Source organism: Megalobrama amblycephala, linkage group LG8, assembly GCF_018812025.1.
Source record: "Megalobrama amblycephala isolate DHTTF-2021 linkage group LG8, ASM1881202v1, whole genome shotgun sequence".
Taxonomy (NCBI): domain Eukaryota; kingdom Metazoa; phylum Chordata; class Actinopteri; order Cypriniformes; family Xenocyprididae; genus Megalobrama; species Megalobrama amblycephala.
Window position 1 is genome coordinate 32732236 of NC_063051.1, and position 17566 is coordinate 32749801.

Consider the following 17566-nt stretch of genomic DNA (forward strand, 5'->3'; position numbering starts at 1 on the left):
GTTTAAGGGTTAAACAAATAAAACGGGGATTAAAAGTTATGGCATTCATATTTTAAAATACTAATAACCTGACCAATAAATGAGACCATTGCCCATGGGAAAATGAATAAAATAACACATTAGACACTGGCTGGATTTAAAAACATCCTTTTAATAAGTCCGTGCCAAACATCCACACACTCACACAAACGCACTCTCGCACACTCACTCACTCACTCTCTCTCTTTCTCTCTCTCACACACACACACACACACTAGTGAAAAATAATGCTCCTACAAAAAGAACGCTACCATTTGTTTCCCACAATATCTTTAAATAAAATAACTTCAAGTACTCTGACGCAGGTACAAAAAAACTCTGTTCTAGCTGCCTCCAGTGGGCCACGATGCACGCGGGAGACTCAGACACATGTGGTTACAGAACGCCTGCTGTCCATCTCTGAGCGGCTCTGGGGCCAGGGATACTGAAGAATACTCCAACAGTTTTCATATGGGTTCAGATATGAGTTTCGTACAGTATGCCTTCGAGTGGAGGCCTTGATGTGTTTTATATAAGAAAACAATAACGTTACAAAACAGGGAAAAAACAAAAACAAAACAAAACAAAAAAGAACAAATTATTTTCCCTATACCCTGTTCTGAAGGGCAGGCACTACTAAGATTAAGGAGACCACAGTGTTTTGTAGAGGATATGTATATACTGTACAAACAATAAATGTATATTATTAATCACTTTAAGACTAAAATTAATTGCTACAATCATTCTAAGGCATAAACAATATCCAATGTCTGAAACAATATGTACACATCATTCCAAACAAGACTCAATATATTGACATTAATAGACAGTATGTACACATGGGTGCCTCCTGCTTGTCTGCGTGTGTGTGTGTGTGTGTGTGTGTGTGTGTGTGTGTGTGTGTGTACAGTGATGCCGTTAGTTCACTTTCAGAGGGTTGAATACTCTGATGCCACATGGCACAGAACAGTGTAAACAGTTTCTTTTTTTTTTTTTCTTGGCTTTGTTTCATATTTGGAGAGGAAAAACACAAACAAATAAACATTCCATTAGATTTAAAGCAGTTTTGCTGTTTCTTCCTTTTCATAGAAAATGAAGAGTGGACCTTTCTTTTATTAAGTCATAAATAATCATTTAAAAAAATTAAATACATTCACTATAATATTAACCATAAAGTAAAAATACAAAACCAAAATAAAAAGATATTTACAAGTAGTGGAAAGGGATTTTTTTTCTCCTTAGTACAGCTCTGATGGTTGAAATTTCAGTGCGATTTCTCTTTTCTAGAAGGAAATGGTATTGCACAAAGACACCCTCTGTCTTGTGTCTCTTTGGGTGTTGATGTGGGATTGGTCGGTCCTGATGGGCCCTGGGTTGCAGAAAGAGCCTTTGACTCGTCTGCTTCTGAGCCCCGGTCGCAGGTTTGAAATGACAGCCCGTGGTCTGAAACCACCTCAGTTAGTCTGCTTCAGCAGCTCAGTCCACCTCTTCTCAAAGAACTTCCTCATGTTGTGCCCGGCCCGGCCGATGTCCGAGTTGTCCTCGTTGAACTTCTCGCAGTTGTCGAACACCAGGTTGACGTCGATGATGAACGTCTCTAAATTCTGATATCTGAAGAACAGAGCGAAAATTCAGCTCGGTTACTGAATCTGCATCTCGTTAAAGGATCATGAAACAGCGTTAACAGATGTGGATGTGTTGGCAATGATGGACAGTGCTACCGTTTTATTCGTTTTAATGTTAAAATGGTTAATTTAGGCATTTAAGTTTTTATAAATTCTTGATATGGATATTATGTCAATTTGTAAAGTGTATCATTTTGTAAAAAAAATAAATATAAATAAATAAATAAATAAACAGTACTTATTAATATTTTATGTATTTATTTTGGTGGTAACAAACATTTTTTGTTAATACTTTGGAAAAGATACATAAAAAATAAAGTATCATGCCCCCTTGTATGCAAGCTTGTTTCTGCCATGAAATAAAAAAGCTATTTGTGACTTATCTCTGACTTTTTCTCAGAACAAGTTTGTATCTTGCAGTTCAGACTTCATAATTCGCAATTGCAAATTTATATCTCAGAATTCTGGGAAAAAGTTAGATTTGTGTGGATATAAACCTGCAATTGTGAGGAAAAAATGAATTGTCAGCAGATTTTTTTCTCAGAATTGCGAGTTTATATCTCAATTTCAGAACGAGATGACCTTCGCAGGGAGATTGATTGACAGGCGATCTAACCAATCATAACGCTGAATCTGCCATTTTGTCCGACAAAGCAGTTAGGGGCAGTGTTGCCAAGTCCGTGGGTTTTCCGTGGAATTGGCTACTGTTACACTGTTGCTGCTGGTTGTTTTTCATGTCCGCGGGTTGAAGTGACCCCAAATAACATGATATTTAGCCCCTGGAATGCGAATTTTACCAGGGGAACCCCTCCAAAAACATGGATTTTACCCCCGGAACGTGATTTTTACCGCAGGACCCCCCTCTGAAACGTGATTGGGCTAGTTTTGAGTAGCAATTGGGTGGGTTTTGTTGTGAAAACCTGGCAACCCTGGTCAAGTGAGTTAGTAGATTAACAACTTGAAAAATGGTGCATAGTGACATCTTTCCGTTGTTGAAACAACATTCCTTCTGATGTTCATTCATGTTTTTTTGTCTTGTCTGTCGACACGTTGTCAGTGTCCTCTTTGCTCCGCGATGTATTTTTCACTGCGTGAGAACGTGATAGCAGTGTGGCTTGTCGAACGTAGCAACAGTAACTAAAGGGGGCGGGTCTTTGTGAACAATCAATTGTGAGTTATAAAGTCAGAATTGTGAATTTATATCTTGCACTTCTGACTTTAATTCTCAGAACTGCAACTTTATAATAACATTACATGAGAAAAAAAGCCAGAATTGCAAGGTATACACTTGCGATTGTAAGAAAAAAGTCAGAATTTTTATTCCCTGGTGGAATCAGGCTTCCATACCCTTCTCCCCTCCACTCTGCATCTTTTACTTTTTCACATTTTTCAAAACTGAGTGAGAGCTGAACTGATCTGAGGAAGTTCATGACACTTAAACGTGGAAGAGAAAGACACTTACTGGCTGCTGACGAGTTTCTCACGGATAGTGGAGAAGTCCATGGGTTTTTTAATGACTTTGCGGTACCCTGGGACAGATTTAAGGTTAACAGGTGTGAGGAAGGGCCAGGCGTCCTGATGACGTTCCAGTTCAGCCAACAGAATCCTGAGAAGCACAAAACGTACATGAGGTCTGCATACAAACCAACATTACATCCACAAATACACACAGAAAATAAGAGACTGCGAGTGGTACCTGCAGAGGCCCAGGTCCCGGTTGTTGTCTCTGGCTGTTTTGGCTCTTTTTACGCAGGCAGGGCTGTCTGGTTTGGGTGCAGGGGGGGTGGAGGTGTTCTTCTTGGCCTGGGTGGAGGTGGCGGCTGCTTTCTTTGGGGTGCTGTTGTTGCTGCTGGTGGCTTCCTCTTCTTCACACGTCTCCGTCTGTTTCTTGCTTTTCTTGGCTGCTTCTGTTGCCTTTTTTCCTCCACTGGCTGGTGGCGCACGATTCGGAGTCTTCTTAGATTTAGGTGACTGACCACTTGCCTGAAATGGTGGATAAGACCAGTTCAGATTTACAATTTAACATGCAGGAATACACTTAACACTCCAAATAAGCCAGTGAACACATCACTGCTCCAAGTGCTAGACTAAATTATTACAACTAATTAGCACTTGTAGTCACTTTCACTGATGAAATAATGAGAAGACTAAGCAAAAACACATGTATTATTTATTATCATTATTCATACTACTATTATTTATTATTATTAAGTTCTAAATCCTGCATGTGATAGGCAGGGGTGCAGAAAGGGGTATGCAATATGTGTGTGTGTGTGTGTGTGTGTGTGTGATATATATATATATATATATATATATATATATATATATATATATATATATATATATATAAAATCTGTGTGTTAAGTTTGGTTCATCCAGCTCCATCCAGAAAAAAAAAAGTATCTACATATTTTAGAGATATAGCTCTGAAAACATGCCCCTCAGCAAATGAGCATTTGCACCCCTGGTGATTTGAACTGTAGGCGGTTACCTTGGAGATGCAAGCAGGGCAGTACCAGTCTCCCTCTGGGATGTTTGTTATCTTGGGTTTGTGGCAATAGGTGTGACACCCCTTATCACAGCCATCACACAGCAACAGCAGGTCTTCATTATCCCCCTTTCGGCACATCTGACAGTACTGAAAACACAAACAGACATGTAAGAAAGGAAACTACAACATATACTGTAGATGCATGGACAGTGAAGTTTATGGCGTCACTTACCACTTTCATGATGGACCTCTCCCAGGCGATGGATTTCTGCAGCTGCTGCAGACACATGGCCAGCTGAGAGGAGCTGCGTACCTCACTCAGTGCCTTCCGCCACAGCTTCATCCCTGGAGCGATCTCTTCCTCTCCCCTGCAACACACAAAAACACAAGACACACATCAGTGAGGGGTTTATTTTAAAGATTAATGTCTGTGTCAGATTGAGTAGCTGAGAACCTGAGATTTCAATAGCACACACACACACACACACACACACACACGCAGAGGTATACAGTCTATATAGTGTCATACAAATCTGTGGATATACGTGAGGACGGAGAGCACAGGATGCTGTGGTGTACCATGCACTTAGAAGTATTAGAATACAAATCAAGATTTGACGTTTTCAAACTCCGTCTGTGCACTGCTGATTAAAACCATGCAGCCAAAAACAGGAAGGGTGCAGGCAAGGGAGTGAGAGGAAAATGAAACCAAAAAACAAACACAAAACCCGAAACTGGAGCCAGGGTGAGAACGCATGGACGGACGAGCAGAGAAGCCCCAGCCAGCAGAGAGAGGGGGAGGGAGAGAGGGGAGGGAGAGGGGGGGGGGGGGGGGGGGATGAGGAGGAGCAGAGACGAAGGCTGGCAGTCTGGATGACCTACCCTTCCCCTCCAGCGCTAGTGGATGGAGCAGGTGCGGGGACAGTGACTGTACCCACATTATCCAGTTTGATCTGGATGGTGGTCCCTAAGGGGCTCCGCAGGTACCTTCTCTCGATGTGGCGCTCCAGCTCTGCCAATCGCGTCACCGCGATGTCCAGTGGGTTGCTGGGACGACGGATCAGGCCCTTCTCCGAGCTGCGCTCCTCTTGAGACTCCGCCCCAGGGCGGGGCTTGGGGAGGAGCTTGTGCTCGTAATAGACTAGGTCCTCTCTTTCAGACTGTGGCTCTGGATATGTCCAGCCCTGAAGCGAGGCATTGAAATTTCTCATATTAACTGTCACTTCCAACAATGATTTAACGCATTTGTGGAAGCATTATAACGGTACACTCACCTTGACCTGCAGGCTGGCGGACGTGACTTTGCGTTCGAGCTCCTCCACCTGCTGCAGCAGAGCGATGTCAGTCTCCATGGCCTGCTCCTCCACACACCACTCCTGCAGCGTCTCCACGGAAACCTGGCCCTCGTCGAGCTCCGAGACCTCCATAACTGCCACTGCAAACAAAAAATAAGACAACCGTAAGACCCCAGGAGAAATAACATCCGTAAGGCACAGCACAGCAGAATTGAGCTCGTTTTGACAACTGCATGCTCGGCTGAGTCAGTCGCACAGTGGTATAGAGGGCTTTTTATGAATGTTATTTAGGACTGACAAATAATAAAATGCCAAAATAATTTATTGTGGTTATTGTGATTGACTTTTTGCATTCTATATTGATAAACCTCAGATTTAGAATTTGCTTAAATTTGCTCACATTTATTTCCTATACAAAAATATACTGTATTCAGTTATAATACATCCAGTTCCTCTTTTATGGAATGGAATGGAATGGAATGGAATAAAATTAAAAAAAAAAAAAATAAATAAAAAAAAAAAAAAAAAAAGGAGTGGTCTGTAAATGACGCAGACATAACGCCAGAAAGGGTAAATAAAATAAAATAAAAAAATAAAATAAATAAAGAAGTGGTCTTAAAATTAAAGGTAAATGATGCAGACATAACGCAAGAAAGGGTGAAGTAAATAATAAACAGTTAATTTTGCTGAAATACATAATACATTGAACAGTTTTGTCAGTATTTTACTTGTTTATGTTGCTAAGGGCGTTTCTCAGCGAAACACAGATCTGTTCGATGAAGCGGACACTTTATCGCAAAGAAAACACAGCTATTAAACAATCATCAAGCATCAAGAACTGGAACTTTCAGTTTTATAAAATTAAAAGAAAACTTTAGTTTTGTTAAAAGTCTTCCCTGGATTTAATTTAGAAAGAAATATGATTATTAATAATTAATAATAATTAATAATTCATTAATAAAACGTTTACATGGAAGAATATTATTGCACACTGTATTTGCAAAGTGAATTTTGTTGGATTTTTTTTTTTTTTTTTTGGGCTAATGTAGAAAACTTAAAAGATAATGTTCAAATATGACTTATGAAGGACTTTCTCCATTATTTTATGACACAAACCAGCTGCGGACTGTTGTGTGTTTGTGTGTGTATTGAAATCAATACACCGAATAGAATTAAATGACTGGAATGTCAAATTGTGTTAACAATGATAAATAAACATCATCTCCGGCGGTCCTATCTTGTTTTATTTTGGTCTGCTTGAACTGTTTCCATGGCTAAATCTGTAAGATAACACACACACACACTGACACACTGTGTTATTTCCACTCAGCTCACCCTCTCGGTTCTTGTTGCAGGTCTGTGCGATGAGCTCCATGGATTTCTGCAGCTGTTTCTGCAGGGCTCTCTCTCGGATGCCTCTGCTGTGGAGTGCGTTCACTAGGGCTTTCAGCTCCTCCATGTCTGTCACCTTCCACCAGCCCAGCAGCATGTCTGCCAATCAGCCAAAACCATTACCATCAACAACCCCAAACAAAACTAGAAGACTCATGACACATTTGTTGCTAAATATTATGGTTAAATCTCGCAGACTAAAAATTCAATTTTACTATTTAACAACTCAGTGAAGTAGCATTTGTGTGCATGATACCAGCACTCACCCTCTGGTATTGGCAGCGGTTCGGGGTGGTCATGATTTCTGGGAAGGTCCAGTGCCATTGGAGAAGGAGCAGAGGTAAGCTTCTCCCCAGTGGGAACAGGAGAACCACTTTTGCTGGTTGAGACGCTGGGTGCCAGGAGGGGGCTGGCGCTGCCCTCCACTGAGGGGTACATGTGCAAGGGGCTGCTGCACAGGGGCAGATTGGGGCTGATGACCCCACCGGACCAGCTGCACAAAGGCAAACCAATCAGAGCTCCACCTGGCTTCACCTGCGGGAGATAATGAGAATACATGAGATGTAGCAGCAACAATATCACTTAGATCAGAGCTACTCAACAAATAGGGTCTGGGGCCCACTGGGGTCCTCAGCAAACTTCCAAGGGTGATTTAAAATAAGACAAAACATGCATTAAATAAGAAATTTCTTATTTTAATTCACTCTTTCAACAACTGTATAGAAAAACCTTGATATATAAGGTAGCCTAAATTTAAAAGTGTCATTTCTAGATCTGGAAAAGTCATGGAAATTAATAAAATCACATTTTTTTTGTTACATTTATCCAAAGCTAAAATATTTTATCAGGTAGAATTGAGAAGAAAACTTTTTTTTTTTTTTTTTTAAATCCTTATCTACACTGTAAACCCTAATGCTCAAAATAATTAATTGGTTTGAGTAGGGCAAACTCAAATTAAACAAATAAGTTCAATCAAATTAACGTTTATGAGTATTTAGAACTTTTTTTTTTTTTTTTGAGTTCACAAAACTGACACATTTTGTGTTATCTGAATTGTTTCATTGTTTTGAGTTTTATGAACTTGTTTCTTGTAATTTAGACAAACTTAAATGTACCTGAAACTGGGCTGGGATTTATATTTCCCTGCATGCTTTGCCATGACACTTGAAAGGGAGAATAAATGCTAAAATTAAGTGTTATATAATGTTTTGTTTTTTTGTTTTTGTTTTTTGTGCAATATTAATGTTAAGTGGGGGATTTAGTAGTGTTTAATGCTAACCCTATCCCAATTTAGAAGAGTTTCTGTTATGTGTTTTTTTTGGGGAGTTACCATATGTTAAATGTCCTATTTTGCCGTACTCTTTCAGCAATTGCTATGCTATGCTAAGGTTATCAACGCATTGTGTTATCAATTAGCATTTGCAGAATTATATAGTTATAGCTAGCTAAATTTCCACTACTAAAAATATAAATTTAAGATGTTGGCGCCGATATCATCGTGGGCAGCACGCCTACATATAGCACCATTGCGCTTCGGGCAACCCGAGTTCGAATCCCGGCTAGCGGACCTTTCCCGACCCCGGAAAAACTTATATTATAAGTTAAGATTACATGATAATTTTAAGTTTAATGTATGAATTAACTTTTAAAAAAAATTCAAGTTAAAAGCAATTAAAATGAATGAGTACAAAATTGACATCTGCCAGTTCTGCTTACTTAAACATTGAATTTCTTAACTTAAAAATTTGATGTAACTGATTACCTCATATTTTTTTTAGTTTTGCCAACTTATTCAGGTTTACAGTGCAGTAAATTACAAACAATAATTATATTTTATTCAGGGGACCTCTGAATATTGTTGTGGACAAAGGGGGATATTGGATTCAAAAAAGTTGAGAGTTACTGATTTAGAGCACAATTTAGCAGAAATTTTAGATGGTTTTAAAAACAATTTCAATTTCCACTTGCTTTCAGTATCTAATCATTTTTCTGGCTTAATTCTGTTTAAACTATTACAAAGAATTACATTAATCAGCACTGACACTAATAATAATAGAATCCATTTATTTAAACAAACCAATGAGATTTCACTGTGGGCAGAGTTACCCAGCGTGACACGAAATAAACAGAAACCAAGCAACCAACAAAACGTCTTGTCTCACATTAATTGACATGTTTGCAGCTCATTAACATGAAAGAGATTTATTGCTTGTAGCTTTATCATGCTGGACACTATAAATATGAAATATATTTCAAATAGGACGGGTAATTACCTGCAAACTGAGGTTGCTGATCCCAGCAGGTGAGGGGTTCAGAGGGCTTGCAGATGCAGAAAGAGGAAGCAGGTGATGGTGCGGGGAGGAGGTAGACGGTGGAGGTGGAGTTTTGGGTCGTGTGCTGAGGGTGTTGCTGTTGTGCGAGGACTGCGAGTGCGCAGACGGCTGTGTGAGGGAAGTGTCGTCGCAGGGCGAGCGAGGCAGCAGGCTGAACCAGTGGCCGCTGCGCTCGCTGAGGACCTTGAGCAGCTGGTCGTTGGCCAGGAGCTGAGTCTGCGTCAGCTGCTGCGGCTGCAGGATGTGCGCGGGGATGCCCAGCTGCAGAGGAGGAGGGATTGCGTGGTCTGCGCTCGGGCTGCTGGCCTCTGTCAGCTTAGAGGTAGTTGGAGAGTGAGCTGGAGATGATGCTGATGTCGTTTCCATGGCGATTGTTGCCGGGCACCCGTTGTGGGCGTGGCAGAGCCCCTTGGCCCCGGCAGGTGTGCAAGGCAGTTCCTGACACTGAGGGCTCTGTGAGGGGCGGAGCTCTGGCGGTTGAGGGGGCGTGGTCACAACCTCTGATTCCTGCAGTCCTGTGAGTGGGGAGGAGCGCACCTCTTTATTTGCCTCATGATCAGGATCAATGGGTTTCTCTTCCTCCTGTTTCACCTCCTCCTTCACAGCGCCCTGTATCTCCTCATGCTGATGATGCTGCAGAACTTCCTCCTTGGGCTCCTCTTTGACCTGCACAACTGGAAAGTTCCTCAACCTCTCACGCTCTTTCTCCAACTCCTCGAGACCTACATGAGAGAAAGATTGAAGAACATATTTAGTGTGAAATTAATGGTGTGGCTGTACGCAAATGCATTTATGCATGGATGGATGGATAAGACTCACCTTCTCCACTCTCTAACCCCTCTATGTAAACCCCTCCACACTGCGGGAGGACCCAGTATCTGCGGCGGTACCGGTCCTGGCCGTACGACATGGACCGCAGGGCATGAGACGACTCAAACAGCTTCCGACGGATCAGGTTCTGCTGCTGTACTCATACAGAAATACACATATGAGCGCGTGCATTTTGGACGCAACATGCGCCAATCATCTTCCCAAACTTGTAATAAGAAGCGCTTATTAACCATCAACAAAAGAGAAGCTTTAAGGGCTCCCTGTGGTTTTCCAAACAAATTAAATGCTTGATGAAATTAAGACATATTAGTATTGTAATTTTACAGTTACAATACTAATAATTATTATTATAACCATTTTTCTTAAATACTTGATTTTATTTTGAAATAGTAAACCATTACTATAACAATAGTCAGTGTTAATTTCATTGACAAATAATTTTTAGTTTTGAATGACAAAAACTATGACGAAAATCTATTGACATTTTCGTCAATGAATAAAAACATGCCAAAAATGTTAGGGAGGGACGATTTGGAAAGAGATCCATTCAGAACTGAATTGCACATTTGAATTGTAACGCGCTGATCTACCCTGCGGGACATTTCAATAAAATGCATAAAATGCTCATAAAACGTTAAAAAATGTAAACATCAGTGAGAAAGAGTAGAGCAGACATATGGATATATCTGAAAAAGTGTGACAACACAAAAGAGAGCTCTATTCAGTACAGTTTTCTGTGCACACACTCGAAGCACGCAGCCGCGCACATAGAAAGCTAGACAGCACACGAGTACTGAATTGAGCTCTCTTTTGTGTCTGAATGGTCAAACACACACAACATTATGTCAAAATTAATGTATTCACATAAACACAGCTGTTTATGTCTTAAGAAAATGTAAACAGTTGTGAGAATATTGGATGTGCATCAGTGTATTGGATCCTCGTATTCGGTCTTAAAGTGACAGCAGCCTAATAAACCTGCTGCAGTCTGTGCTCTTAATATTAATCAAACAACAAAAAGACAAAGAGAAAAGCATTCACTGTTCTTTAATAAGGATTTATTATATTTAATTTATACAAATAATTATGTCTGAGAATAAAGAATGATGTATACAAGTTGTTATAAAGAATACATATATCATTCATTGAAAAGAAGACCATTTTGTTCTTTAGGAGAAGTGGTTTTATTTCATTTTAAGATAAATAATGTTATATGTCACAGCAGATAAAGCTGTGTCTGTATTGCATGTCCAAACTTTAATATCATTATATTAACAGGTAATAGATGTTTTCTCCAGGAGTATATAATGGGTTCGGAAATTTTAGAGAAATTCATAATTAATGCATTACAATTGAACTAAACCCATTAGATTTTAGTTGACTAAACCTACTGTGGATTTGTGAAATCTTATGATATTTCGTTGACTAAAACAATTCAGATGACTAAAATATGACTAAAACTAAATGACTAAATCAAAATTTGCTGTCAAAATTAACACTGACAATAATGATTTTTACTATTTTTGTTTAATATTACTTTAATATTAATACTATATATTGTTTTATATTTTAAATAAATTATTATAATTAACATTATCATCATCATTAATATTATTATTATTATCATATTGATATATAATCACAAAATTTTGGGCTAAACTGTGCAGCCCTAAAAACAAGCAAAATCTTAAACAAAATCACATTTTAAATTGCAATTGCAAATTTTATAAGAAAATTTTGATTTGTTTTCCCCAAATCATGCAGCCCTAAATAAAATAATGATGTTTGAATTTACCTTTGATAACTTCTCGATCTGTTTCTCTAGCTCTTCAACACTTGTTGCTGGGTCTCCCTCATCCTGACACACACACACACACACACACACACACACACACACATACACATACAGGCTCAGTCAATATAAAGATGTCTGATAAAGGTAATTAAAGTAATCAATAAAAATGCACCCGAAATGAACGTTACCTCATCACACGTCTCCACCTTTTTTCCCTTTTTAGCCTCTTCCTCCTCATCATCATCGTCCTCATCCCCTGCGTCATCACTGTCCTCATCTTCATCGTCGTCGTCATCACTATCCCCAGCCTTCCTCTTGCGCTTGTGACCAATGGCAGAGCCGCCCGCAGCCTGAGGCTCCTCGCCTCCTGCGATTGCTTCACGTTTCCCTGTCCGTTTAGCGTAGATTGTTTTCATTCTGCATGAACACATGCATAAATACTGATTGCTTAGTGAAGGAACCTTAATATTTGAATGCAGTTATGATGTACATTCAACACACATCTTTTGCAGTCGGTAAAAACTGTTTAATGCCTGGTAGATGCCTCGATTCAAAGGTGTGAGCATCTATTATGACTAAAAACGCTCTCTAGGTAAGGTACGTTTTGAAACATTATATTTGTATAAATAAAGTGCAAACATGTTGATACTTCACTTCTTCAATTTGCCCTCCACAATACACTCGTCCTTCCTCAGCACATTCATGTGCTCCAGGCTTTTGTCGATCTCACTGCAAAAACACACAAACAGTTGCATATTGCTGTAGATACCAATGTTATTTTAGTATTAGTGATATACATTCTAGTTTTATTACAGTTTTGAATTTGCTTTTTAAGTTAAATTTTATTTAAAGTTGATTTTTAGTCATTTTGTCTATTTTTAATATTACTATTTAGGTTTAACTACTATTTTAGGTTTTTTAGTGCTTAAACTTATTTCAGTTTTCACTTAATATAAGTATTTTGATCTAATATTTATATTTTATTTTATTATTATAATTAACAAAAAATATCTTTAATAGTTTTAGTTAAGGATAATAGCCCTGGTAGATACATGACATACATGTGTGATTATGTCACATGATGAACTCAAGCTGTTGAGGTTCCAGTGTTCATATGCATTAAGTATTCAAAGCTCTGTGACCTCTCCACTGCTTCTTTATGCACTATTATTCCAAGATGAATATTTCATAGTGCCCAGACAGGCCTCACAGAATAAACACATCACTTTTACACACATCATATTTCCAAACAGGAATCATTTGAATTTGAAAATGTCTTACATAAGTGTAATTAGTTGATTTTGAATTGATGTTGAAAGGTTTGTAATATGTTTCTCAAAAAAGATGGCTGTCATTTGTTCAAAGTAAACAAAATATTTCCTTGCCTAATTTTTAAATGTTTCATTAACATGCACAATGTAAACATCAATCAAGTCAAGAATCATCAGTAGCTGAACTCTGAAAACATAACTGGAATCTATTGGTTCTTACCTGACCACGCTTTTACTGCATGCCAGCTCATTTACCAGGAAGGCCAGGACAGAGGCTTTCTGAGCTGGCGTATGGGCCTGAAAGGCTTTGGTCCTTAAACTCAGAGCAAGATCAGCTAGCTCCGTCTGAGAGCAGTGAGCCTCCATGTACAGCTGCAAAACCTCAGACACGTTGTCCCGATTCAGGCCCACATTGGTCAGGTGGTCACCCAAGATAGACTTAGCCTGGTGGAGAAAAGGGAATAGTTCCAATTCTGCTGACACTTTTTATCAAAGCATCTTAATTAAAATAAATTATTTGAACTAATTAAAATAAATTATAACACATTAAAAACTAATTATTAGCATCCATCACAGGCTTGGATCTACTTAAAAGCAAACTAGATGATAGATAGATAGATAGATAGATAGATAGATAGATAGATAGATAGATAGATAGATAGATAGATAGATAGATAGATAGATAGATAGATAGATAGATAGATAGATAGATAGATAGATAGATAGATAGATAGATAGATAGATAGATAGATAGATAGATAGATAGATAGATAGATGAGCACATGTGTGCGGATCACTTGAGACGGTTGTTAATAGCGGGTGTAAACAGAGCCTGAAAGTGTACTTATTACAGGGACAATCACACTGAAGCAAACTCTAGTCATTTCCCCCTCACCCTGTGTCCTTGAGGTAATCCTGGGTCAGACACAGCAGATGAGAGTAGCCGGACCAACAGGTCCTGCACTTGCCCCATGCTGTTGCCCAGGTTGAGGAGTCCCTCTTGCAGTATACCCAGAGTGGGCAACTCTGAGGGATCCATGCCCAGAACCTTCCCAAAACTCCGCAGGAACTGCACCACCATCAGGCAGTCCGCAAACACACTCCCAGGCAGAACCAGACCATGGATACGAGGAATCTCCGGAAGGGGCTGTAGAGGGAGAGAGGAACAGAAAAAGTCAGGCAAAACAGTTTGCAAGATCAAGTTTTAATAACACATTTCAAATAAGCAATAAAATCTGACAACAACAGTATCTTAAACTTTGCTTCTTTTGCTCAAACCACGCTAAAAATTATTTCTCCCATTAATGTTGTTTATTTATTTTTTATTTTTTACTGCACTGTATCATCTAAAGCAGTATTTTTCTATCTTGTGTCAATGAAAATATAACTGAAAAAAATCAATAATAATAAACAATTTAATGTCCTTAAGTTGTTTTGCTTATACATTCGAAACAACTCTAACATAGGGTGGGAAAAAATACTAAAAAATACTTATAAAAACTAATACAAAGAACAGTTTTTGGGGAGTCAAAAGTACAGTAAAATATTTACTTAAAGTACCCCCTGAGATTTAAAGTTAAAATTTAAATAATGTAATGACACATTTGCATGTTCACAGTTCTCTGATGTTAATAATAATAATAATAATTAGCAATTAGTAGTAGTAGATTTTTTTAACTAATTATAAAAATGAAGACTGCTGTAAATTACAACTGTACAGATGCGCCACATGCTTTATCAGACTGTACAGTTATTTAATTCAATTGCAGCCTTTGATTTGATAATCACACTAAGCCATATCCTGATTATTGTGCAGCACCATTTAATTATTTTACTTTTACATTCAATATAATTAATTATTAGCTTTTCATCAACTCACAAACCCCCTGCAGTTCCTTACTCTAGACAATAATATAATAATTTTTTGTCCTTAATATACTGACAATAAAAGGCTTATTTTTGGAAACGACACGTCTTTACAGTATGATGTTTAATATTTTTCTCACAGTATAAATGAGTCTTTATACATGAAATTAGGCTGCTGTCATTATATTTTAAGCAGGGGGTCATTAGCATCAAAAAGTTTGATCCAAGATAGGAGAGTGCCAACTTTTATCAAAACGCTGTCTTTGTCACCACTAGGTGGCGGTATTCCGTCTCAGGTGAATTCACAGTAAAGTGTTTTGGTGAGATTCTGTGTATGACATCATACCTCTGAGAGTTCTGATTGGATGAGCCTTTCTGTTAATGGCTCATTTATTGATGAATGAAACATAAGTGCATAATCTTACAAAAAACAAGCATTCTAAATGATTATTAAAGTTGACGCAACGCAAAACTTTTCCTCGTTTGGCCTCATATGCAGTTCCATTACCTTGTGATCTGTCAAGCACATGTCTTCATTGGGTTTCTTCATCTCGCGGATCATCTCCAGCTCCAGCCTCCGGAGCTCCATTTTCCGCTCCTTGTTGAGACGTTTCTCATCACGTTTCTCTTGCCTGAGGCGTTCGCGCTCCTGCGGGGTGAAAGAGAGGCTTTACTAACCGGTCTGATGCCACATCAGGCGTGTTTGACATTAGGGTATTATGTTCTACAAGAAAACTTTGTTTTGGAGAATGAGGAATGCTTAAGGTACTTTATCGGACTACATCAAAAGTATTTGGCGAACACATTCAGGGAGCGTAGCAGAGCAGGTAGACGTGACATGTGAGAAAGCCTTGAGGTGCAGAGAGGAGAGTGGAGTGGTGAAGGACAGTGTTCCTTTATTTATTTATTTATTTATTTTATTTTGCACACCTCAGCTTTTTTCCGAGCCTCCACAGCTTTCATTAGCATAACGTGCTGTCTCCTCCTCTCCCTCTCCTGAAAAGACAGAATGATTCCATCGTTCAGTGGAGGAAAGCAGAGCATACAGATCCACACAGAGAAAACAAACGAAATATAAAAGCCAGAGACAGACGATAAAACTGATCAGCGTGGTTTAGCATGTTGCACAGAAAGAGAGAGAGAGAGAGAGAGATAGAAAAAGTAGGTGTAGAACGGACACATTGCTATGGCCAGGATGAGGCAGCCACAAAAACGTGTGTTACAGCTGATCAGACGGGAACAAAAGAGCGAAAAGAAAAGCCACAGATGTAATGGGCAGGTCAGAGGAGGAAAGCTGTCGGTGCATCTTGAGTTAGATTAGCGAAGCTACTGTTACAAGCTAACAAGGGAAAACACAGCAGATTTCCCTCAGTCCTTACAGTGAAGCACATTGCTCTGTCACTGTTATTATGGATTTAAAGTCAACGTGAAATCAAAATCGACCCCATTTACTTTCTTAATGCACGTTTCTGGTATTTTTTCTTTCAAATGGAAAACTTGCAAATAACCACCACTTTGGACTCCAACTATTGGATAATGGCCACATTTAAGTCCACTTTTTTATGCCTTCCCTCGCTAACTTCCCTCCGTCTCGTTCACTCGTTGCTTACGTTGCACGAGCCTACGGCCTTGATCACTTGTGGGTGAATTAAGCGTGAACACTGCGAGTTGATGTTGTAAAGTTACACTTGTGTTACACTGAGGTCTATAGATCTGATCAAAATAGAATAAACTTCCCCATCTACTTGACGAAGTTGAATACACTTCAAAATAGCGGTGGGGATTCCCCCGAGGGCAAGTGCTTAGGGTAGTTTGCGAGTGTGCGACTAAAAGTGGAGGTAAACACAGCCAATGCACTCAGTAATTTGTTGTTTAGGTTGTGCTACTGATGTCTTGGATTCCTGCCAGTGTTGCCAGATTGAAATGTCCAATTATCGTACCAGAAGCTCAAAATTATCGTATTTGGAAGAAAATTATCTCTAGTACACGACTTTTTAGTATAGGTAAATGAACTAAATTAATAACTAATGATTTTTACAACGGAAAGAATCAATACTGAACAAACTTAAGCTGGACAATCACACTATTTTTGCTGCTGTACAGCCAAAATTATGTTCCCTCTATCTCTGTAAAGCTATACTTTGACACAATCTGCATTGTAAAAAGAGCTGTATAAATAAAGGTGACATGAGAGTCAAATGTACAGAATACAGCTATTTATCTATAGACTAACAACTTTTTGACATGAACTGTAAATTACCACAATACATAAATAATGTATTGACCTAAGCGCCGCGGCAGAAACGTTAACTTGGCTTGCGTCTCAATGTGCATACTATCCATCCTAAATAGTATGTGACATTAGTCATTTTCAATACTATTTCAGGCGGATAGGGTGGACAGTATGCACATTGGGATGCATGGTTGAGCTCGTGAGAGAGATTCATTCTCCATAATGATTGGCCGAGAAGATGTAACAAGAGATGAGATGGAAGACGTGCCTAAGTTCACGTTAGGATCCACACAGCTACATCAATGAGCCGATTATAACGACCATCATTTTAAGAGTCACAAAATACTGAAATTATCATACATTATGGGATTGATCGTACATCGTACAGAGGTCAAAATTATCGTACAAATACGATA

General features: G+C 38.9%; 1 protein-coding gene across 21 annotated transcripts in view; it reads right to left on the reverse strand.

The window, feature by feature from the left end:
- Positions 1-131: 131 nt before the first annotated feature.
- Positions 132-17566, reverse strand: part of baz2ba (bromodomain adjacent to zinc finger domain, 2Ba) — a 103290-nt gene continuing 85855 nt past the window's right edge. For 10 of the 21 annotated variants that reach the window (XM_048200665.1, XM_048200663.1, XM_048200661.1 and 7 more), the window contains 18 exons: positions 15848-15913; positions 15426-15566; positions 13947-14198; positions 13272-13495; positions 12435-12509; positions 11969-12197; positions 11781-11843; positions 9974-10118; positions 9095-9876; positions 7088-7355; positions 6765-6920; positions 5409-5569; positions 5017-5318; positions 4367-4502; positions 4135-4281; positions 3340-3626; positions 3106-3249; positions 132-1629 (listed from right to left, as the gene is read on the reverse strand). In XM_048200665.1, the coding sequence (XP_048056622.1) occupies positions 1473-1629; positions 3106-3249; positions 3340-3626; positions 4135-4281; positions 4367-4502; positions 5017-5318; positions 5409-5569; positions 6765-6920; positions 7088-7355; positions 9095-9876; positions 9974-10118; positions 11781-11843; positions 11969-12197; positions 12435-12509; positions 13272-13495; positions 13947-14198; positions 15426-15566; positions 15848-15913 (3735 nt within the window). In that variant the 3' untranslated portion in view covers positions 132-1472. The remainder of the gene's footprint in view (positions 1630-3105; positions 3250-3339; positions 3627-4134; positions 4282-4366; positions 4503-5016; positions 5319-5408; positions 5570-6764; positions 6921-7087; positions 7356-9094; positions 9877-9973; positions 10119-11780; positions 11844-11968; positions 12198-12434; positions 12510-13271; positions 13496-13946; positions 14199-15425; positions 15567-15847; positions 15914-17566) is intronic. The other 11 variants (XM_048200667.1, XM_048200666.1, XM_048200664.1 and 8 more) reach the window with 2 other exon arrangements.